This window comes from Orycteropus afer, unplaced genomic scaffold, assembly GCF_000298275.1.
Source record: "Orycteropus afer afer isolate SDZICR_OR568_19922 unplaced genomic scaffold, OryAfe1.0 scaffold00147, whole genome shotgun sequence".
In the NCBI taxonomy this organism is placed as follows: Eukaryota; Metazoa; Chordata; class Mammalia; order Tubulidentata; family Orycteropodidae; genus Orycteropus; species Orycteropus afer.
In genome coordinates, this window is record NW_006921734.1 from 6837118 (window position 1) to 6861755 (window position 24638).

At 37.2% G+C, this 24638-nt stretch overlaps 1 protein-coding gene across 1 annotated transcript; it reads left to right on the top strand.

Moving 5' to 3' along the window:
• Positions 1-977: 977 nt before the first annotated feature.
• LOC103201332 (stromelysin-1) lies at positions 978-11955 on the top strand. Its single transcript, XM_007946006.1, has 10 exons — positions 978-1082; positions 1854-2098; positions 2190-2338; positions 2457-2582; positions 4958-5122; positions 5310-5454; positions 6644-6777; positions 7983-8142; positions 10467-10570; positions 11855-11955. The coding sequence occupies exons 1-10, from the start codon at positions 978-980 to the stop codon at positions 11953-11955; spliced, it is 1434 nt and encodes a 477-aa protein (XP_007944197.1).
• The last annotated feature ends 12683 nt before the right edge of the window (positions 11956-24638 follow it).

Below are 24638 nucleotides of genomic sequence, written 5' to 3' on the forward strand. Positions count from 1 at the left end.
CATAGTCCCAGCTAGTCATCTGGTGGGAGTCACAAAGACCATGGGTAGAAGAGCCATGTTAAGTAATTTACTGCACCACAAACATCAATTTTCAGTCTATTATCCCTTAACAAATTAGGTACAGAATTAAAACCAATCATGAGATAACAGACACAGTTCCTTATCAAAAATTCTCTATATTCTGTCCTGTCCCTGACAATTTCCTCCTCAACGACTAGCAGATCCAGCCAAAAATTATTAGTAGGTATTTCTCTGAGTAGCACAAACAGTTAGTGTAAGGTTGTAAAGAGGGGTCTGGGAAGAGAGGTCCAGCTATCTACTTCCATAAGGTCGCAAGCCATGAAAACCCTATAGAGCAGTATACGAGGTTTCTGTGAGTTTGAACAGATTTGATAGCAACTATTATTTTAAACCAAAGACTCAAAAAATGTACTCTTCTTTCCAATTTTCTTCTAGTTATAGACTATAGCTACATAAGTACAAAATTTCATTTATGTCTTATTACATTTTATATTAAAATATATTCTTTTTAAAACGTAACTGCTGTAGAAAGTTTTGCACATTTCTTTTTACCAAGTCAGCCAGTTTCTCCCCAGAAATGCACAAACATGAATTCATGTCTAGTAAATTCCAGTCCTTTTTATTTTTTCCAGAGTTTAAAAAAAAAAAAAAGTGTCCTAGTTTTCTCCTTTACCAAGACAGAAAGCATTTCCTGGAGATTAATCACTGTTTTGCTTTGCAATATTGGGAAGGTTGAGAGAAATTAATAAAGTAGGTTGTATCACCCTACTTTGAATTTGGAATTTTTGGAAATGGTGCTTTTGCTGTTTGGATGAAAGAAATTATGAGTCAGTCTGCGAGTGATCTAAACAAATATTGTGACTCTATAAAAGTTGGGCTCCAGAGGGTGGATCTAGAAGGAGATAGTCAGAGAGTGAGGCATTATCTTGAAGAAGAACTGAGTAAAGCCAATAGAAATGAAGAGTCTTCCAATCCTTATGTTTCTCTGTGTGGCAGCTTGCTCAACTTACCCTCTGGAAGGAAGAGCAAAGGATGAAGATTCTAGCATGGATCTTGTTCAGGTAATAAACAGAGGTAGCCATCCCACCCAGTGGTAGGGACAAGTGAGGGAACCACTTCTATTCTTAACAGAATGGTTCAAGCTTACTGTTTAGAACTAGTTCAGAGACAGAAGGTTGTAAAGTATTAGGTGTGGAAAGGGTTTCAGTAACACATTATTCAAGTTCCTCTTTTTATGGAAGAAACAAAGGGCCAAAAGTGTTGGGTTTTTTCTTGAGTTCACACAACACCATAGTGGAAGCAGCCCTGGGACTTCAGGCACATGAATAGAAAATGGAGCACAATGAAATGTGTCTTGTTTGGGAATTTCTTTAGATATTTTGATTTGATGGAATTTTAACTAAATGTTTGTATTACCTCAAGTCATGTTTAGACAAAGGGATTTGTCCAACTTTTCTGAAGCCAGATTCTTATGAGCAGTATAAAGTAGAAAATTGGGGAAATTGAATGACTTTACCTAAAATATACAACTATGTCAAAATAAATTCATTCATTTTGTTTGTCTTCTTTAAATGATCTGGGTATTATCTCAATTTTTTACTTCACTTTCATTGCTTTGGTAACAATTAAGTTGCAGAGGAACTCAGTCATAAAAACAAAACAAAGATAAAAGGGTAGATTTAATTCAAGAATTAAACAAACATGCCATTTATTTTAATTTCAGCAAAGTAGAAGACTACTCTAGATACATTAAGAAATGTGAGTAACTGTAAAAAATTATTATAAAGATATAAAAATTATGAGAATGACCTAAGAATTAATTATTTCATTAGCAATATCTAGAAAACTACTACAACCTTGCAAAAGATGCAACACAGTTTGTGAGAAGAAAGGACAGCAGCCCTGTTGTTAAAAAAATCCAAGAAATGCAGAAGTTCTTTAAGTTGGAGGTGACGGGGAAGTTGGACTCTGACACCTTGGAGGTGATGCGTAAGCCCAGATGTGGAGTCCCTGACGTGGGTCACTTCAGTACCTTTCCTGGCTCGCCGAAGTGGGGAAAAACTCACCTTACTTACAGGTAATGGGTTCATAGATGTTTACACATAAGACTAAAACTTTACAAGTTACAGTCATAGGAGAACATGTTAACTTCTATTTTTCTTTGATAGGATTGTGAATTATACACGGGATCTGCCAAAAAATGCTGTTGATTCTACCATTAAGAAAGCTTTGAAAGTCTGGGAGGAGGTGACTCCTCTCACATTCTCCAGGATTTATGAAGGAGAAGCTGACATAATGATCTCTTTTGCAGTTAGAGGTAAAAACAAACAAACATGAAATACACACATTTATCAGGTGTTGTTTTATTGGAAAAGGTTTAAAAAAATCCTAATTGCCTATCTTTCCAATTTGAAAACAAACATTTTCTCTGTTAGAGCATGGAGATTTTAGCCCCTTTGACGGACCTGGCAGAGTCTTGGCTCATGCCTATGCACCAGGACCAGGGATTAATGGAGATGCTCACTTTGATGATGATGAAAGATGGACAGAGGATAAAACAGGTGAGTTACACATCTCTCATGGTGATTTTATTGCTAATTTCTTTTTATATTGAGAAAACGCTCAATAATGCATAAGAAATGGAATGCTCAGAATTTTCTAATTAGTAAGAGAATGTATTTTTCTTTTAATTATTGTTGAAAACTTTTTCAAATGCCTAAAGGTTTTTCCCCATCTAGTTAAACACAATTAAAATAAAGAAAACAATAATGAAGTGTTTCTTTGATGACTGTGAATCTTGTGTGATCTTCAGTCCATTATTTTTAAGACCAAATTCTCATTATATCAGATTTCAGATATTCAAGGAATATTAAATCTACACTGATCCTAATATATGTCCTCAATAGTCTTTATATATTTCCCCCATTTATTTCATTCTTCTTCAAAACAGAAGTCAGAATTAAATTGTAGGCATTGAGGTTCTCTTGTAGGTTATTCTACTTAAATCAGCATTATATTGCCTCAAGGTTAGGAAGAGTTTTCATGAATTTTTTTGAAGGAAACAAATAAACCCAAATACAATATCCAAACTGTTTAGGTAGAAGATTTCTTCTTGGTTTAAAACTATATACTTTGAAGAATCGCTTCCAAAGTTTCTAACACTCTTCTGAAACAAATAATACTACTTGTAAGATTTGGTTGGGCTTTATAATGAAAATGTGAACAGAATTTCTATACAGGGAACAAATGTGATGGTAGTGATGGTAGTGCTGGACAAAAATTTTGGTTTGAATTATATAATGTCTTCCTGCAAAGTCTCAAATGAGAATTTTCATAGGGCCATGAGTTAGGAAAATAACACTTTGAAAAGTAGACATACTTGTTGTGTCAATCACAATTACCAGTGCCTTCCAATTCCCACATTATGGTTATTTTCATATAAAATATATGAATAGAGCCAGTGCTAGTGTGGCCAAAATCTCTTTTCTGACAAATGTTAGACATGATTGAGCATGTTATATTTGCAACCAATTCTTCCAAATCATATGATACCTATCATTAGTAATCTTTTTGACTCAGTATGTGTTTACTAATGATGATAAGGCAGAAAAACTGTTCAGTCAATATTCCAAAGGAAAATAACTGGAGTATGGTTGTTAAAAGGTAAGAATTTCAGAATTGAAATGATTCAACTGTGATTCACTTAACTGAGTATGTAATTGGCAAATGATACTACATTGAAACAGTGTTTAGCTTTTTAAATTCTCACTGACAAATGAAGAGAAATATTTATTGGTATTCTAAACAATTGGGTCCATTACAGTCCTGAACAGAGGAAAAGACTCGTGATTCCTGTGAAGTTAATAGGTTCTGCTGCTGGAAGGAGGGGTGGGGACAAGAAGTTAAATTTAGTGCTATCAATTGAATTTTATGTCCTCAAAGATATGTTTTGTAAATCCAGCTTCTATGCCTGTGGTTATAATCCCATTTGGTTATGGGTTGCCTTTGCTATTTTAATGTGGCAAGATTAGAGTAGGGTATATTTTTGGTCAATCTCTCTTGAATTGAATATAAGAGATTAAACAAGCAAGCTAAGGAGTGGAAATGGGGAGAGAGATGCTAAGCCACAGGAAGATCACTCAAGAGCTCAAGCTGAGAAGAGGTAAAGACTTTCCTTCAGAGTCAACAGAGAGAGAAAGCCTTCCCCTAGAGACAGCACCCTGAATTCGAAGTTCTAGCCTCCTAAAATGTGAGAAAGTAAATTTTTGTTTGTTAAAGCCATCCACTTATGGTATGTCTGTTATAGCAGCACTATTGTTGTTGCTATGTGCCATCAAGTTGAACCCGACTCATAGCGACCCCTCCTTGGATTTCCGAGGTGGTATCACTATGGAAGTAGATTGCACAACCTTCCTTCCAAGGAGTAGCTGGTGGGTTTGAACCGCCAGCCTTCTGGTTAGCAGTCAAGTGCCTTAGGCACTATGCTACGAGCTCCCATAGCAGTACTAGATAACTAAAATATGTATTTAGACATTTTGTCTTAAATATTGACTTCAAGTATGAGCTTTGAGAAACACTTGGCTTTCTCTGGATGGTACAAATGGTTAATGCACTTGGCTGCTAACCAAAAGTTTAGAAATTCAAGTCCACCCAAAGGCTCTTTGGAAAAAAGGCCTGATGATCTACTTCCAAAAAAATCAGCTATGGAAAACCCTGTGGAGTGCAGTTCTACTCTGACACACATGGGTTCACCATGAACTATAGCTGACTCTATGGCAACTGTATTTTTTTCCTCCCCATAAACTATGTAATCCATTCATCAATTAACCAACAAACGGCATAAAAGGTATGAACAAACATGATAAACATCTGAGTTGTGAAATTTTGTACATATATTTAAAGAATAAATAATTGTTATTTATGATTTATCAAATAGGGACCAATTTATTCCTTGTTGCTGCTCATGAACTCGGCCATTCTCTGGGTCTCTTTCACTCGACTAATGCTGAAGCTTTGATGTACCCACTCTACAACCCACTCACAGACCTGGCCCGGTTCCGCCTTTCTCAAGATGATGTGAATGGCATTCAGTCCCTGTATGGTGAGTGACATTGGAAAATTGAATACTGTAGCTCTGCAGGAAAGCTTTACAATGATGGTCTTTAGGAAACTTGAAAAGGCTACAGGAAGTTTCAACTTAAAGCACTTTGAGAATGCTTGGAAAGTATGGTTATTGATGGACCATCACATTTCTCCTAAAGTTAGCATTCCTGCATCTGTTTCCTTAGGTCCTCCCCCTGTCTCCCCTGATGAACCTGTGGTGCCCACAGAACCCATCCTTCCAACACCTGAGACACCAGGCATGTGTGACCCTGCCTTGTCCTTTGATGCAGTCAGCACTTTGAGGGGAGAAGTTCTGTTCTTTAAAGACAGGTGAGAACAGAAAAGTTTGTTTCCTATCTATTCTTTAAAGATTTCCAGCCTTGGAAATCCTGTGGGGGCAGTTCTACTCTGTTCTATTAAGTCACTATGTGTGGGAATAGGCTCAACAGCAGTGGGGTTTTATTTGGTTTGGGTAGTCCTTGATCTACTATAGTTAGAGAGAAGAACAAATTGAAATTCTTAGCGCTTTTTAAACATTTAAAACAAAATGCTTCCTCTGAACTTTGAAATCATTGAGATCTTATTTCACTCTTTCCATGCTTTCTTAAGTTGTCAAGTTCAAGTTTTGAAAACTCAGGATGATTCAATACTTGTCCTTTAATTTTCCCAAATATGAAAAGTCACTGTTATTTTTCAAAAGGCATCAATAGGTCCTCAGTGTAAGAATGTTTATCTTTATCATCTTTAAAAATGACACCATGGTCAGTATTACATTTCATCAATTTGTTTACTTAGTGCTGGATAAATATGCACATAATAAAACATTCAAAGTTCATGAAAGGAAGAAAAGCTCAAAGCAAATCTCCTTCATATCGTTGACTCCCATTTCCTCAGTTCTTCCCATACTGATGCATAGTCAAGAACTCTTGTATGTCTGCCCATAATTATATACTTATATAAGAATATGTTTCTATAGCACACATACATACACACATTTGCCTACTTTTCTGAAAAGTGTAAATGATAATACAAGAAACACATGTTTTGTACATTGAAAGTATTTAACACTTACATTTGGCTAACTAATCTGCTTCGTAGGATAACTTTACTTCCATAGAAGACATTCTAGAACCCTATACCAGGCAACCCATTGTAGGCTTTTGAAGAAAGGTAAAGATATTGCTCAATGACTATACACAATTTCTCAGACTTTTATGGAGCCTGGGAGCTCTGGTAGCATAGTGTCTATGGCACTTGACTCTTAATCAGGAGGCTGGCGGTTCATACCCACTTGGAACTCCTCGGAAGGAAAATGGGGCAATCTACTTCTGGAGTGATACTGCCTCAGAAACCCAAGGAGGGGTCACTATGAGTCGGGTCTGACTGGACGGCACATAACAACAACAGAAGATGAGAGAATAGAGGGAGATAGGTCAGACAGAACATGAGGAAAATTTCTTTAAGATGAAAGATTTTTCAATTTACATCTCTAATATATATAATTTTATATATATCCCAGACATTTTTGGCGCAAATCCCTCCAGACTCTCAGCCCTGGATTTCATTTGATCTCTGAATTTTGGCCATCTCTTCCTTCAAGCATCGATGCTGCATTAGAAGTTGTTAGCAAGGATACTGTTTTCATTTTTAAAGGTAATTATTACATAATATTTTCTTTAACTTGTGGAATCAAACCATTTTACCAGAAAATTGAATTAGATTTTAATTCTCTCTGTAATATCAAATTCTGACACCCTAAGTTAGTGAAGAAGTAACTAGGATTGAAGTTACACCCAGTCTTCATTTATTGACATGATTATGTCCCAAAGACCAAGTCATTATGCGAAAATTGGCATTATGGGAAAATGGAGGATGAACACATTATCTCACAAAATGGAGGATGACTAAATCATTACACAACTGCCAATTACATCATTACATAACTGCAAAATTCAATCCTTACATAACTGCAAAATTTCACCCTTACATAACTGAAAAATTATTTCATTACATTACTGCCAAAATTCTAAAAATCATGGTCCAGACAAGTTGACACATAACCTTAATGATCACAGCCAGCACTACTTTTGCTTTGCACTTCAACATTTGTTACTGCCAGATGTACATTGTTAATAAGCAAAATAGTTGGATAGTAGATTTTTCACTACTGTTGGAAATGTGAAATGTTGGATAATGAGATAATTGATGTGAAGAGTAGATATATTTTATTTATATTTTACAGATGATAAAAATTAACACAGAAAAAGAAATTGTCCAGAGTCATCAATTTCTTCCTTTTATCTTTATTCATTCATTCAGTTAAATATTAATTTGACCCACAAATTTTTGTTAAATGCATGCTAGGAGCTGGTAGTTAAATCTAAAATATTGGCTTCCTCTTACAAAAATCAAATGTGCTAAAACGTATTTGTAAATCCAAATGGCTCACTTGTTAAAAATGTAATGTGACCCTGAATTATTATTATGTTTAATAATGTATTTTATTTTGTTGTTGAAAATATACACAACAGAACATACACCAATTCAACAATTTCTACGTTCACTATTTAGTGACACTGACAACACCCTTCAAGTTGTGTAGGCATTCTCACTTTCTTTTTCTGAATTAGTCCTCCTCCACTGACATGAACTCACTGCCCCCAAACTTCTTATCTAATCTATTGACTTGCTGTTGTCAATTTGATCACATATACATAGATGTCACAAATAGTGCAATGTTCAAGGCAGGCATTCTTTCCTACTTAAGCTAAATTATCATTTGGTTTAATTAAAACATCAGGGGCTATTTTTGGTTTAAGGTTTAAAGATTGTCTTGGGGTGAATTTTTTTAAAAACAGGGAATCAGTTCTGGGCCATCCGAGGAAATGAAGTACAAGTAGGTTATCCAAGAGCTCTCTACACCCTGGGCTTTCCTTCAACTATAAGGAAAATTGATGCAGCTATTTCTGATAAAGAAAAGAAGAAAACATATTTCTTTGTAGAGGACAAATATTGGAGGTAAGATGCAATCAGGATACTTTATTTAGACTCTCATTAGCAGAAATATTCTCTTTCTCTGCAAGAAATTGCCTCTTGCTGTGACCTCTTCCTTGGCAGGATAGCGCTTTAGATAACATTGGAAAGTTGTTGTTGTTGTTGTTATTTGCCATCGAGTCGCCCCACTCATAGCGACCCCTCCTTGGGTTTCCAAGGCAGTATCACTATGGAAATAGCATTTCCCAACCTTCCTTCCAAGCAGCAGACATTAAAACCTAGCAGCGCCTCTGACTAGTCATCAACAGGCAAGCTCTTGTATTTTGAGTCCCAGGTACAATAAGTTGGAACTTCCCCTTTGTGCTATAGCCCCTTCTTTCTGAACACTTCTTTTCTCCTCTCTACCTAACCAAATCCCACTCATCCTTCAGGGTGTGGCTCAAGTCTCACCACCTCCATGAAGCTTTCCTTCATAGACACAAGCCTACTGGGCACTTCTGGCTCTGAACTTTCAAGTCCTGAGAACCTAGGCCACAATTTACCATCCCGTTCTCATTGTGTTATAAGTCTTCAGATAGTCTCATTGTGTGTTTGTTTTGTCTTCCTAACCTTACAACATGATTCTCAAGGGCTTCCCTTAAACTCCCCCATTCATGACCACTGCTTGTGTAAGAGGAAGGCAAACAATAGCAGTCTACTTTCGTGGATAGGGTGCAAGAATCCCGGGCTGATTCCCAGGCCATGTGCATACCTAAGACATCAGGCTTTACAAGCAAGGTCGTTCCAATGGTCAAAAAACCACATTTACTGTACTGTGCTTCTCAGCCCACATCCTTTTTCTAAGAGGCTTCCAGAGAAAACTGAGACGTACAAGATAAGGAAGGTAGGTATCTATAGGCCAAGTGTGGTAGACAACTTGAAATTTGTTCTTTATTTAATTTTATTTATTTAGTTGTTGTTTCTCAGAATATACACAGCAAAACATAGACCAATTAAACAGTTTCTACAAGTCCTATTTAGTGACTATATTTTTCAAGTTGTGCAACTATTTTCACCCTCCTTTTCTAAGTTGTTCCTCCTCATTAACATAAATTCATAGTAACTTAAGGTGCTTATTTAATCTTCCAATTTGCCTTATCAAGTTGATCCCATAGAGATTGTTCTTAAAAGAACATAATGCTCGGGGTAGACATTTATTTTTACTAGTTACACTAAACTACTGATTGGTTTTAAGAAAACTTCAAGGGATATTTTTGATTTAAGGTTTAAAGATTATCTCAGAAAACTAGCTTTTGAGGTTCATATACCTCCTCGGAAGGAAGGTTGGGCAATCTACTTCCGTAGTGATACTGCCTCGGAAACCCAAGGAGGGGTCGCTATGAGTCTGGGCTGACTTGATGGCATATAACAACAACAACATACCTTTCATGGCTCCAGAAAGTTTAGAGTCCATGCGATTTAAATTCCATTCTGCATTTTCCCCTTTTTGATCAAAATTCTTCTATAGAATCTTTGATCAAAATGTTCACTAATGGTAGCTGGGCACCATCCAATTCTGGTCTCATGGCAAAAAGTCACTGTTTTTCATGGAGACAATTGGCCACATATTCCATTAAAAAAAAAAAAAAAAAAACCTCACTGCCATGGAGTCATTTTCAACTCATAGTGACCCCTCCTTGGTTTTCTGAGGCAGTATCTCTACTGAAGTAGATTGCCCAGTCTTCCTTCTGAGGAGTGGCTGATGGGTTTGAACCACCAGCCTCCTGGTTAACAGTCAAATGCCTTAGGGACTACATCACCAAAGCTTCGACATATTCCATATCCTCTTCTTATTCCTGACTCTCCTTTTCCTTTGTTGCACCAGGCAAATACCAATTGTTGTGCTTTGGATGGCTGCTTACCAGCTTTAAAAACTCCCAAGCACTACACAATGAAGTAGAACAGAAGCACTAAACATGTTATTAGGTCAATAACTTGGATTTGAATTTGTGTTTTAAATTTATGATTCAATTTACTTTTTGTGAGTGTTGTATGTGTGCGTGCTTCATACACCTTCATGTCTTTGTGATACATAGAAACTTAAGTGTGTATTTTACAGGCTTAAAAAATAAGATCACAGGCAGCATCTGTTACAGCAAATTGTTGCCCCTGATTTTGGTAGAAATATGGTTTTAAGAGCTAAGTTTGCAACCTCATTAAAGTCATTCTGTAGTGCTGTACGTGTTTGACATTTATTTGCAGTACTTGGAAAGTTTACTATAATTCCACATTAACCCTAATACAATTTATGAGTTTTGGCAACATAACCTCTGTGTAACATGGAGCTGTATTTCTTTCACTCGGTGCAGATTTGATGAGAGAAGACAGTCCCTGGAGCCAGGCTTTCCCAGGCAAATAGCAGATGACTTTCCAGGGGTTGACCCAAAGGTTGATGCTGTTTTTGAAGCATTTGGTAAGAAGACACTTATTTTGTTGGCAATGGGGAACTTGAAACTATCAATGGTATCAAAGAAAAGAGGAGAATTGAAACAATTCCTTGTTGTTGTTGTTGTTGTTATGTGCCGTTGTGTCAGCCCCAACTCATAGGGACCCCTCCTTGGGTTTCCGAGGCAGTATCACTTTGGAAGTAGATTGCCCCATCTTCCTTCCGAGGAGTGGTTGGTGGGTTTGAACCACCAGCCTTCTGGTTAGCAGTCAAATGCCTTAGGCACTATGCTACCAGAGCTCCCAGAATTCTTTAGTAACATTAAAAAAAAAAAAAAAAAAAATTCCCTACCACCCTCCTTCAAATTTATAATTTACCTACTTTTATACCAATTGTATATTTTTTTCATATAATAAGTTGTTTTGAATTTTGAAGATAATGATCACAAATCTCTACTTTATTTTATACATGTAGTGTAGCATCTTCTTATCTAAAGCTATTATCTTCCAGTAACCATGTAAAATCTCATCAAGTGTGGACTGGGTTTCATAATGACTGGTGATTTTCTATTCTGTCCTCTCCTATCATTACTGCTAATTCCCAGGGAGACTTTTTCTGTCTCCCCTGAGTATTAATTATTGCTCAAACCACTCAGTTGTAAATATTTACTTTTCCATGTGTTGAAAGTTTCAACGACAACAGATAGATAGATAGGTAGATAGAAAAACAGATAGAAACATAGATAGATATAGATATAGATTCCTAGTCTAAAATAGGTGTGTGATGGCTGATGATCTTTATTAAAGATAACGTGAGCATCATGTTTGCAGGTAGTCAAGAGTCCTAGGATGTTTTGAAAGAATCACCATGTCTCTGAGGCCAGAAATGCCCCTCAGGCTGAGAAAAGTAGGAAGATGGAGTATAGGGAAGAAATAAAATGAAGAGATCATAGTTTCCAGACAAGCAGAGAATTTATCTAATTGGGAGCAAATAATCTAATCATCAGGAGCTTGGCTTTGTTGTCAGAGCCAGCATTGAGCACTGTCTCCATTTTTTGGTTGCTCAGTAACTTTGTGTCAAAATCTAAATCTGTGTGTATTTTGCCCATCTGTAAAATGGAGATATACTTCTCTCACAGGATTATTGCAGAAGTAAGTGAGAAAATCATGTCAATTGTGTGGCATAGTCCCTGGCACAGAGTAAAACTACAAACACATTCTAATTTTAGGTAGCTGTTTCTGAGTATTGTGTGTTGTGAAATTTATGTATTTGAAAAAAATATCTCACTCTTTTCCTTGTCTGTATTTGTAGGGTTTTTCTATTTCTTCCATGGATCTTCACAGTTTGAGTTTGACCCCAATGCAAAGAGAGTGACACGTATTTTGAAGAGTAACAGCTGGTTTAATTGTTAGGAGAGATGCTTAGATGGCATCACATGGACATTTTAAATGAAGCTAATAATTTTTTCTTTAAATCTTTGTTAACTGAAATGATTCGTTATCTCCCACATGTCCAGTGACTGGAGAACATGAGCATGAACTGTGTTTCTTGCCAAGAATCTGCATGTATTACAGGGCATTCAAACGAGCTGCTTAACTAGCACTTTGGTCACTTGGTGTCACTTTCTAAGGAGAAAGGGAGGTATTTATGTGCAATAGATGAAGGATTGTATCTACATAGATTATTTGCTTGTTATTTAATAAAGATATTAAGTCAATTATTTTATTGTATTGTTTTTTCGTCTGTTTTAAGAACAAGTGATTCTCACAACTGTGGACACTTTTTTGGACTGAGTAGCTGACAACCTGAGATAGTCTTTCAGTGGGGTGGTAGGATTAGGGTTCTCCATGACTGAAGCCTCACAGTAGGCTCAACCAGAGGCTGCAGAGAATCCATGACTTGTCCTCTCATGCACTGTACAAACAGGATGTTTATTCCTACTACTCAACCATAGAATGTGCTTCTGATACACCTAAGGAAAAATACTTAGGGGAATTATCAACTTCTAGAGCAAGTTTAGGGGAAATTCATGAAGCAGAATCCTATAATCCTAGCAAATCACTTAGTTTGTATACCTCATTTACTGGTGGGAAATAAAACCTGTTCTTCATCTTTTGCTTTTACTTATATAGTCCCTCTCTCACCCTAGCAAACAAATTTCCTCACATCCACCTTATTCACACATAAAATGCTGAGTCTAAGACACTTTATTGCCCCCAAATTAATAAGACCTGACACACAGTAGGAGCACATTCACTACTTAATTTACTCATTTACCTGCCGATAATTTATTAAGTATATTATATGTGGTAGGCTTTGTGCTAGATTTTATACATAAGATTCTGATAAAAATGGATGTATTCTCTGCCTTCATTGAGTTTATAATATAGCAAGAAACATTTTATGTATATATATAATGGAGCTCTGGTAGCATAGTGGCTAAGACACTTACCTGCTAACCAGACGGCTGGCGGTTCAAACCCACCAGCCACTCCTCGGAAGGAAGGTTGGGCAATCCTACTTCCGCAGTGATACTGCCTCGGAAACCCAAGGAGGGGTCGCTATGAGTCGGGTTTGACTCCACGGCACATAACAACAACAACAATATAATGACAAACATGAGCATGAAATTACAAATTTAATGCCAATTAAAAAGAGAAAAGAAATGACTTTGCTAGAATAAGAAGGATCCACTTTGAACTAAGAAACCCTGGTAGTGCAATGGTTAAGTGCTCAACTGCTAACTGAAAGGCTGGAGATTCAAACCAACCAACCTAACACCTCTGTGGGAGAAAGATCTGGCAATCTATTTCCATTAAGATTACAGCCAAGATGTAATCTTAACTTCATGGGGCAGTTCACAAGTGTTTACTATGAGTTAGAATTGATTAGATGGCACCCAACAACAACAATTTTGAACTAGGAGGTTTCAAAAGGGCTCACTGAGGGAATGATATCAATGCTGAGTTCTGACAAAATGAATAGGAGTTAACTAGGTAGAGAGAGAGGTAAACGTATCTGAGGAAGAGGTAATAATTATTGCAAAGGCCTTAGGTGGGAAAAACTGTGACAGTTTGAATAAGTGAAAGAAGGCCAATTGGCTAGAGTGTTGTGAGTCAGGTGCCTAGCTGGGGAGCGGGATGGGAGGGTTGAGGCATGGGATGAGGTTCAACAGATAGGTACAAGTCTAGTTGTGCTCTAGACCTTGATCAGGAAACTTTCTAGAAAGGGTCAGATAGGAAATATTTCAGGTCTTGTGGGTCATTTACCTCTGCCACTGTTTCAAAAGCAGCCAGAGACAATATGTGAACAAGTGAACATGACTGTGTTCTGATAAAACTTCTTTTATGAGCACTGAGATTTGAATTTCATATAATTTTCCTATGTCATGAAATATACTACTTAAAAACCGTATTTTCACTGTGGGACTATATAAAAAAAAAGGCTGTGGCCAGATTTAGCCCAAGGTCCATGTTACCTGGCCCTCTTTGTATAATATAGTAAATTATTTTAAATACATTGGAAAGCCATTGAAGGGAACTTAAGCACTTACCACCAGTTGCCATAAAGCTGATACAATTTAAGCAATGCACATAATTGGATACGGATTTTAAGATACAAGTTGGATATGGAGAAGATTTTAAAGGGCAGTGTACAGACTAGCTAAGGGCTTATGATGGGTTGGACTAATGAGGACACAAAAGAGACTCAGAGACAAAAATAGAGATTATATATATAAAATTATCATTTATATGTATGTGTGTGTGTATGTGTGTGTATGTTGTTGTTATGTGTTGTCGAGTCAAACCCGACTCATAGCGACCCCTCCTTGGGTTTCTGAGGCAGTATCACTAAGGAAGTAGATTGCCCAACCTTCCTTCTGAGGAGTGGCTGGTGGGTTCGAACCGCCAGGCTTCTGGTTAGCAGTCAAGTGCCTTAGGCACTACACTACCAGAGGTCCCCTGTGTGTTTGTGTGTGTGTGTGTGTGTATTCTATCTATCTATGTGTCTATCATTTATATCTATGTTGGAGATAGATGCAGCAGGAATCACTTAGATATGGTGTTTGAGGGAGAAGGAAGTGTCCTAGATAGTTTACTTGAACATATAAGTTGATGATGACAACAGATACTGAGATGGGAAAGAGTTGGCAAAAGCAGGTTTTGGAGGGAAGGACAACAGTTAACAAAAAATCATTACTTTTGCCAATTTTTGGAATGTGTGTGTGTTATCAAAGTAAGTCATGAGATAAATAAACCTGAAACTCAAGAGAGGATGTAAAAACGTGGAACTTACCAGCATTTAAAACCATGAATAGCGAAGAGATCATATGGGGAAATTTTGGGATGGAGCTATATTAAGTGGTAACATTTTGGCTAAGATATCCAGCACTTCTTTATTTTTAAGCTTATCTAAACTAATTTCATTTGTTACATGGGGCCCCCATAAGTCAAAATCAACTTGAAAGCAATGGGTTTGTTTTTTGAATTATTATTATTACTATTTGAACAGATACTACACAGCCACAATTCAAAATTCAAAATGCAGAAAGAGTATAAAATGAAAATAAGTTTTCCTCCCACTCCTGTCTTCACTATCTAGTTCTTTCCTTCAGGGACAACCAAATACCTCTGAAAATTATTTAATGCATACAGAAATATTGAAACCATTTTTAAAGTGAAAATGATAAAATGCAAATTGAAACCGTTTTGCTTTTTTCATCCAATATATGTTGACAACAATTCTGTGTAGAACTGCTAACCCTTTTCATCAACTGTATCCTATGGCTATATTGTAACTTATTTACACTGAACTCTGCTGATGATGGAATAAATCACACATAAAATAAAGACCTACTTTGAAAAATTAATTTTAAAAAAATAATAATAAATAAAATTGATGTAAAAGATATATTTGTTTTGAATATTTTTTCTTTTACACCATGCAATAAAAATTTCTTTGAGTGCACTTGCATATCTGATGAAAAATCTAAACCTTCAAAGATGAAGTGGAGATGGAGGAGCAGGTATGTAATTCATTGAGTTTTCCTTCATGAGGGCCATTAATATATTTTACAGCAGCAGAAAGAGTTGAAGTTTGATTCAAGTGGGTTGAAAATTGGTAAGTTAAGATATTTTTGATTACAAGAAGCAACAATGCCAAGTTGTTAAAAATAAAAGGATTTATTGACTCATGTTATTTAAAAATAAAATAGCAAAGCAAATTTCAATGTGATCTGGGTTCTGGCTTCTTCACTCTACTACTGTCTTGAATTTGTTTTTTGTGTCATTTTTTCCTTGAGGCTGGCTTTCCTTAGGACAAAAAGACAACTATAGTAGTTCCAAGCATCATACTCACAGAAAGGATTGCAATAAATCATCAAATAACAATTTAGAGTCTCCCTTATCTGGACCACGTCTAATCCGATGGGCATCCAGGTCATTCCAGACCAAATACTGTATCAAGGAAGATAGGTTGCTTTTATATAGTATGGGTGAAGTAATGGTTATTGAGGCAGCAATCTCTGTCCATTTACCACAAAGAGAGAGTGAGAGATACAGAAATGGAAATAAGATGTGCAGGCAATTCTTGGTCTGGATAGGAAGCAAAAAATACTTTCTTTGTGCTCCCAGGCCTGATTCATAGTCCTTATGAAAAGTCTATGCTTGATTAGGATAAAATAGCTAAATGACCATTTATTCTTGTCTGTGGAGCTGCACTTGGTTTTCACTTGGCTACTGATCTAGAGGCTGGCACTTTGAACCCATCAAGTGGCACTGCAGAAGAAAGGCCTGATGATCTGCTTAGAAAACCCTATGGAGAAGTCTACTCTGTAATGCACGACTTTGCCATGAGTCAAAATTGATTTGATGGCAATGGGTTTGGTTTTTTGGTTTTGGGGAGCTTGATGCATAGTATTCACTTAGTTCTCATAAGGACTATTGTTGTTGTTGTTATGTGTCGTCGAGTCGGACCCCACTCATAGTGACCCCTCCTAGGGTTTCCGAGGCAGTATCACTATGGAAGTAGATTGCGCAACCTTCCTTCCGAAGAGTGTCTGGTGGGTTTGAACCACCAGCCTTCTGGTTAGCAGTCAAGTGCCTTAGGCACTACTCTACCAGAGCTCCTATTGAGTTGGTGATTTTTTCCAATATTGCAGAGATAGTAAGTGCAGAATGATATAGTAACTTTGCCATGATTACATATTTAATATAGCCAGTATTTATTTTCATATCTTCCTGATTTCAAAGATTATGCTCTAAATCTATGGTAATAGATAATAAATCAACTTGTTATCTTATTTACTTAGTTTTTATCCCCTTCTGAACTATGTTGTTGTTGTTGTTATTTGCCGTCGAGTCGGCCCCGACTCATAGCGACCCCTCCTTGGGTTTCCGAGGCAGTATCACTACGGAAGTAGGATTGCCCAACCTTCCTTCCGAGGAGTGGCTGGTGGGTTTGAACCACCAGCCGTCTGGTTAGCAGGCAAGTGCCTTAGCCACTATGCTACCAGAACTATAGCTTCTGCTATATCATACTGCATGATCATAAAAGAAGGGACTGGTACTTCCTCAATTCTGCAGCTTAAAATCCAATACCCAAGGGCCAGAGTTCTACCTGCATCTGACATCTGGTCTAAATATCCTGCGTGCTAGCCCAAATTATAAAGGCCAGTGGGGGAACCCCATACCTGCTCTGCTCTTGTCTGTAAATTTTCCCACGCAAACTTAATCTAGAAGGCTTTGTGTGTGCGTGTGTGCTGAAAGGTCATTCAACTGTATTTATTAGACTAGAGACTAAGCACCTGTAGCATATGTCAAGACCAGTCTAGCCTTATTGGTGATACGACTCTGAGTCCCAGAATGATGTTCAACAGTTGGCTCAATTCTTCCTGCCTTGGACAAGTTTGGCCCTGGAAACTTGGAACATATTTGCATTCACAGGAAGTGATCTAATCATAGTAGATAAGAGGGAGTGGGGAGGAAATTAGAAGCTGGGAAACACATTGGGACTTGGCAATAAAACAACAGAATGGTAGATTTGACACAGATAAGAAAATAAAAGATACAAAAGTTACATATTCTCAGCAGATAGTGGATAGCAGAATCTCTGAAGCATTTAAGAAGCCCTTCAATGAAAATCAAGCAAAATTTAGATTTGTTGGGATCACATTGTGAAGGGAAATGATGGGAAGGGTTTGTGGAATCTACTCAAACTGGCAGGAATAATTTGTGGGAGCAGTTTTAAGAAACTGCCAGTTTTTCAATCTGGGCTTTGGGTATAATTATGCTTGAAACAGCTCCAATGTTCTGTGCTTCAATCTAGAATCATTGATAATAATCTGTATGCATAACTTTAGTGGCTGCAGTGTCCTAAAATATTAATTCTCCTCCCTTTGGTTGGGAGGTAAATAAGCCACTATTGGAGGGAGGGTATATAAATCTGTATAGAATGACAACAATGAATACATTATTGAGACTTTTATTTAAATAGTGTTATTATGTTATGGAATTCATCAAAAATGAAATGGACTTCATAAAAATTGATATCCTAGGTATAAGTGAACTGAAATGGACTAGTATTTGCCATTTTGAAGCAGACAGTCATATGATCTACTATATGGAAACAACAAATTGAAGAGGAATTATGTCACATTCATTGTCAAAAAGAACATTCCAAGATCTATTTGAATTACAACACTGTGAGTTATAGGTTAATATCCATACACCTATAAGAAACATATTATGATTATTATAAAAAATTCACACACCAACCAGTAATGCCAAAGATGAAGAAATTGAAGATTTTTACTAACTTCTGCTGTCTGAAATTGATCAAACCCAAAATCAACATCCACTTATACACAGGGAAAAGATAACCACAAGGAGGAAAGGGGAAGAGAATTGTTACATTATGGGGATTACAATCAATGTCAAGAAACAAAATGTGTAAGAACTGCTATATAGAAAATTAATTTGCTCTGTAAACCTTAACCCAAATCACAATTAAACAAAAACAAAAATGTGAACTGATAATAACTAGTCATTAGAATGCTGAAGTTGGAAACAATGGAGAAGGATTAATAGTTGGAAAACATGACTTTGGCAATAAAAATGACCCTAGAGATCACATGGTAGAATTTTACAAGATTTATTCATTGCAAATACCTTTTTTCAACAACATAAATGGCAACTATACCCATGGATGTTGCAGGACAAAACACACAATCATATTGACTGCAACTGTGAAAAGAGATCAGGAAGAAGCTCAATAACATCAGTCAGAACAAGGCCAGGGGCAGACTGTGGAACAGATCACCAATTACTCATATGCAAGTTCAAGTTGAAACAAAAGAAAATTAAAACAAATGCACAAGAGCCAAAGTACAACCTGGAGTTTATACAACCTGAGTTTAAAGACTATCTCAAGAATAGATTTGACACACTGAACACTAATACCAAAGACTAGATGAGTTTTGGAATGACATGAAGGAACCAAAATGTCGTTAAAAAGATAGAAAAGTAAGAAACGACCAAAATGGTTTCAAAAGAGACTCTGAAGCTTGCTCTTGAACATAGAGTAGTTAAAGCAAATGGAACAAATGGAGAAGCAAAAGAGATGAGCAGAAGATTTCAAAGGGCAGCTCAAGAAGACAAAGTAAAGTATTATAATGAACTTTTGGCATTTCTCAGGCTGAAAGAACTAAAGAAAAAAATTGAAGCCTCGAGTTGAAATAATGAACAAGATACTGATTGATGCGAGAAGCATGAAAGGAAGATGGAGGGAATACAGAGTGTACCAAAAAGAACCATTTTGGTAGGTAGTATGTAATCAATAAATTATGGTACTGAAAGAAGAAGTCCAAATTGCACTGAACACATTGGTGAAAAACAAGCCTCTAGGAATTGACAGAATACCTATTGAGATGTTTCAACAAAGGAATGTAACACTGGAAGTGCTCACTCATCTATGTCAAGAAATGTGGAAAACAGCTATCTGGCCAACAGACTGAAAAGATCCATATTTGTCCCCTTTCCAAAAGAGATGATCCAACAGAGTGTGAAAATTATTGAACAATATCATTAACATCATACTTGAGTAAATTTTGTTGAGATAATTAAAAAACTTTTAAAAGTATATTGACAGCAAACTTTCAGGAATATAAGCTGGGTACAGAAAAGAACATAGAATCATGGATATTATTGTTGATGTCAGATGGATCTTGACTGAAAGAAAACCAAAGAAATGTTTACCTGGGTTTTATTGACTACACAAAGGCATTTAACTGTGGATCATAACAAATTATGGATAACATTAGAAAGAATGGGAATCCCAGAACACTTAATTGTACTCATGAGGAACCTGTACATAGGTGAAGAGGCAATTGCTTGAACAGAACAAGGGGATATTGCATACTTTAAAATCAGGAAAGTCATGCGTCAGGATAGTATCCTTTCACCTTACTCATTCAATTTGTATGCTGAGCAAATAATCTAAGAAGCATGACTTATACTGCATCAGACTGGAGGAAGACTCATTAGCAACCTGAGACATGCAGATGATACAACATTGCTGGGTGAAAAGTGAAGAGGACTTGAAACATTGCTGAAGACCAAACACCTTTAGTATGGATTACACCTCAACATAAAGAAAATCAAAATACTTACAATTGGACAATAGGCATCATCTTAATAACTAGTGAAAAGATTAAAGTTGAAAATTCCATTTTACTGGTATCCACAATCAACACCAAAGGGAGTAACAGTTAAGAAATCAAAGGGCCTATTGCACTGGACAAATCTGCTGCAAAAGACCTTTTTAAAGAATTAAAAAGCAAAGATGTCACTTTGAGTACTAAGATACACCTCACCAAAGCCATAATATTCTCAAATGCCTCAGATGTATGCAAAAGCTGGATAATGAATAAGGAAGACCAGAGAAGAATTGACACATCTGAATTATGGTGTGGGTGAATACTGAATGTACCCTGGGCTGCCATGGTACATTGAATGCCAGTAGAAAAACCAAATCTATCTTGGAAGAAGTACAGCCAGAATGCTCCTTGGAAGCAAGAATGTTAAGACATGTTGTCAGGAAGCACAAGTACTTGGACAAGGACATCATGCTCAGTAAAGGAGAGAGTCAATGAAAAAGAGGAAAACCCTCAGCAAGATTCATTGACCAGTGGATGCAGTAATGAGCTTAAACATGGCAGCAATTATGAGGATGATGCAAGATCAGGCAGTGCTTCTTTCTGCTGTAATAGGGTCACTGTGAGTCAAAACTAGCTTGATGACACCTAACAACAATGTTATGCTGTCATATACTTTGCAGTTACTCTGCTGTTTTGAATATGATTTCTGTTTTTAAGATGTTTGAAAAGTGTGTGGGAATTTGACTCAAGGCAGTTGATACTTTGATTTACTAGGTTCATAGATTTAAGAGTTCCTTACCCCACCCAGTCCCCTTGAATCAATTCTGACTCATGCCAGCCCTATAGGACAGAGTACAACTTTCCCATAGGGTTTCCAAGGCTGTAAACTTTTACAGAAGCAGACTGCCTCATCGTTTTCATGCAGAGCCTCCAGTGTGTTCGAACTGCCGACCTTTTGATTAACAGCTCAGTGCTTTAACTACAGTGCCACCAGAATTCCTGAAGAGTTGCTTATGTGCTTAGAAATACTCTGATTTTAAGTCTGCATAATTGACTTGTATAATTTGAAAGAATTAGCTGTGTGAATATCATAATTTTAATTTGAACTATTCATTATTTATTAATGCACATAGTATTAAATGTTTAAGGATAATTCTTCATTTTAATGGTATGAATCAATTAAACATTACTAAAAGAGCTAGTGAAAGCAATCACCCTTTCTAATACAAATGTACTAAGTTTGTAAATAGTATAAAATTAGAAAGTTGAACTCAAAGCCCTAAAAAAAAGTAAGACTTAAGTCTTGATAAATTGAATATTAATTCTATAACACAATTAAAAGTGTATCAGCTGGCATACAGAAAGTTCATCTCAGACATTAACAAACCCAAATGAAAGATTTATTATTGTAAGGTAGAAAGAAAAAAAATCATTTACTTATATTATCTCATGTAATTCTTACCTATGAAATAGGTATCAATGAACACATTTTGCAGATACAGGAATTGCTACTCAGAGAAATCAAGTAACATTTTCAAGATCATACAGACAGTAAGTGGCAGAGACAGGGTTCTACTCCAACTCCAAGCTTATATTTTGTCCACTATGCTGCTCCATACTGTCAGGGTTGGTGTGAATTGACCTATAAATGTGATTAATGGCAAAAGGGAGCACAGGAAAAATGGACTGAGGTAACAGAGCCCAAGATACCCATAGCCATTTTCCTGCAGAGAAGCTGGGGGGTTTGGGCTAAATTCCTTACCCACTACACAAGAACAACTTGAGGTAATAGAGCAAGACTTCAAAACTTTTTCATTCAAAAGTCAAAGGTTCATAACTCGAGAAGTTCCTGTAAATGTTGTTTTACATGATTTTTCCACATACATGGAATTTTAATTCAAATAATATATTTGGTATGCATATAGTGCCTAGAAATGTTGTAGTAGTTAAGTTGGTGTGTCAGTTTGCTGGGCCTGGTTGAGTAGCTGGGCAGCTGAATATAGTATTCCCCATGATGAGACTGGTAATCAACTCCATGGTGGAATCTATTGTGAGCAGCTGAGTAGCTGCCTTAGGGAATGTGGTCTGCTTCCTGTATATAAGCAGAAGCCTTGGGGAATGATCTTTAGTTTATGGCATGCTTGGACCCTGCATGTAGCCATGTCATTGTTCAGCAGTCTGCCATGCTCTGCCGATCTGGGGACTTAAAATGGATTTGAACTGATGGCCTGCTGTGTGGTTTGGTAACATTGGGACTATGCCTTTTTACTTGTCAACTTTGGGCTTGCAGCCTCAGCAGCCAGCAGCTGAGTGAAGGAAAGCCTCTAGCTTCAGTGGGCAGGGAGCTGGAGGCAGAGCTAAAGCCCAAGGCTGAGGGGCTTTCACCCAGCCCCTGGAGCCTGGCACTTTGAACTTGGGCTTAAAGCCTCCAAACTGTAAGAGAATAAACTCCTATTTTTTTAAGGCCATCCATCCCATTTGTGGTATGTTCCTGTCAGAGTGGCACTAGGTAACCAGAACAAATGTGATCTGTTATTAATAAGTGGCTATTTCACAATTCAAGAATATATGATGATTTGTTAATTGAGCTAATTCCATTAAGAAATATGCAAAAATCTGATATAACAGGAAAGAACGAGCATGACTCATAAAGAGCATTGCAGAGTACATCCACATGCCTGGAAAAATGTGGGATGTGAGACCACAGACAGATTTTCAAAGGCACAAAAATATTTCGTAGATATATTACTGAATATTGAATCAAAATTTCCAATAAGATCTAAAAATGACAATTTAATCCTTAGAAGTTTTTGGACACAAAATTTCTTTTCAATTTCTTTTTCCACACAGTCCTAATATGTTACTCTTTGATTCTGATGTAGTTGAAACCCTTTTTTTTCTGGATGATCTTACCACATCAGTTTTTTGATAAATCAGATGAAAATCATATCCTTGTAAGTGCATAATAGGTCTTTGGTTGGTATAAATGGTTTGACTTTGCCTGCTAATCTAAAGGCTGAAGGTCTGAACCCACACAATGGCACCATGGAAGAAAGACTGGCAAACTGTCTCCATAAAAACTGCAGCCAAGAAAACCCTATGGAGCAGTTACTACCCTGTAACACATGGGGTTGTTATGAGTTAGGATTGACCTGATGGCAAGGAGCTTCTTTTTTTCTTTTCTTTTTTCCTCTCCTATTCCTTCCTTCCCTCCTGTCTCTCTCTCTTTCTTTCTCTCTTTTTTCCTTCCTCCCTCTCTCCCTCCTTCCTTCCTTCTTTCTCTCCCTCTCTTTTTTTTAAATGAATGATAAACGTATAGTATAGTCACAGCCACAAAATTATTATTTGCAGGAATTTAGTTCAAAATCCTGCTCTGCTGAGAAAGCACAAAAATATTTTCTACCCTTTTGAAGCTCACAATTTGAGAATGATACCACTGATATGTTTGTTGTTGTTAAGTGCCGTGGAGTCATTTCCGACTCATAGCGACCCCATGCACAGCAGAACGAAACACTGTCTGATCCTGCGCCAGCTCCATGATCCCTGCTGTACTTGAGCCCATCATTGCAGCCACTGTGTCAATCCATCTCATTGAAGGCCTTCCCCCCCTTTTGTCGACATTCTACCCTACCAAGCACCACATCCTTCTCCAGGGAATGGCCCCTTCTGACAACATGACTAAAGTAGGTGAGAAGAAGTCTGGCCATTCTCACTTCTTTGTACATTCCATGTTCCTATGATTAATGGATGTCTACAGCTGTTTCTCTTCAATTTGAGTGGTGCCACATTAGCAAATGGAAGTCTCAAAAGCTTTACCTTATCCATATGAGTAAGGCTGGATTTACTCAGATGATGAAGCTTTTTCCCAGTCCTATTTTGAGAGCCATCTAACCTAACCAGACTATTCAGAAAGTTATACCAGTAATGTATCAGACAGTGTTCCTTTGCTATTCATAAGGTTTTCCCTGGCCAATTCTTTGGGAAGTGGACGGCCTCTTCCTTCTTCCTAGTCTGTTTCAGTCTGTAAGCTGGGCTGATACCTGTGCACCATGTGCAACCCACTGGGTTTGAAACACCAGTGGCTCAGCCTCAAAGCTCACATCAACACATCGTCACCACGGTAGGACAAACCCACAGACAAATTTGTCTCCTTGTTGGAAACCTCTCCTACTACCCTTACCTGGGTCCCTGCGGCTGACTGCTCCTCTATCCCAATTCCTGGGCCTTTTAATCCCCTTTCTCCCACTCTCCCACCCTGCTGCTTTGGGCGTGCCTGGGTTCCCTCTCCTTACCTGGATCCCTGATATGTAGAAACACATAAAGGGCAGAGATAGTAAGAGATATTCATTTGTTTCTTCATTCATTCATTTTTTAACATTTCCTAAGTATTCACTATTTGCCAATCACTCTGCTAAAAGCTTAGATAAATTAGGGAACAGA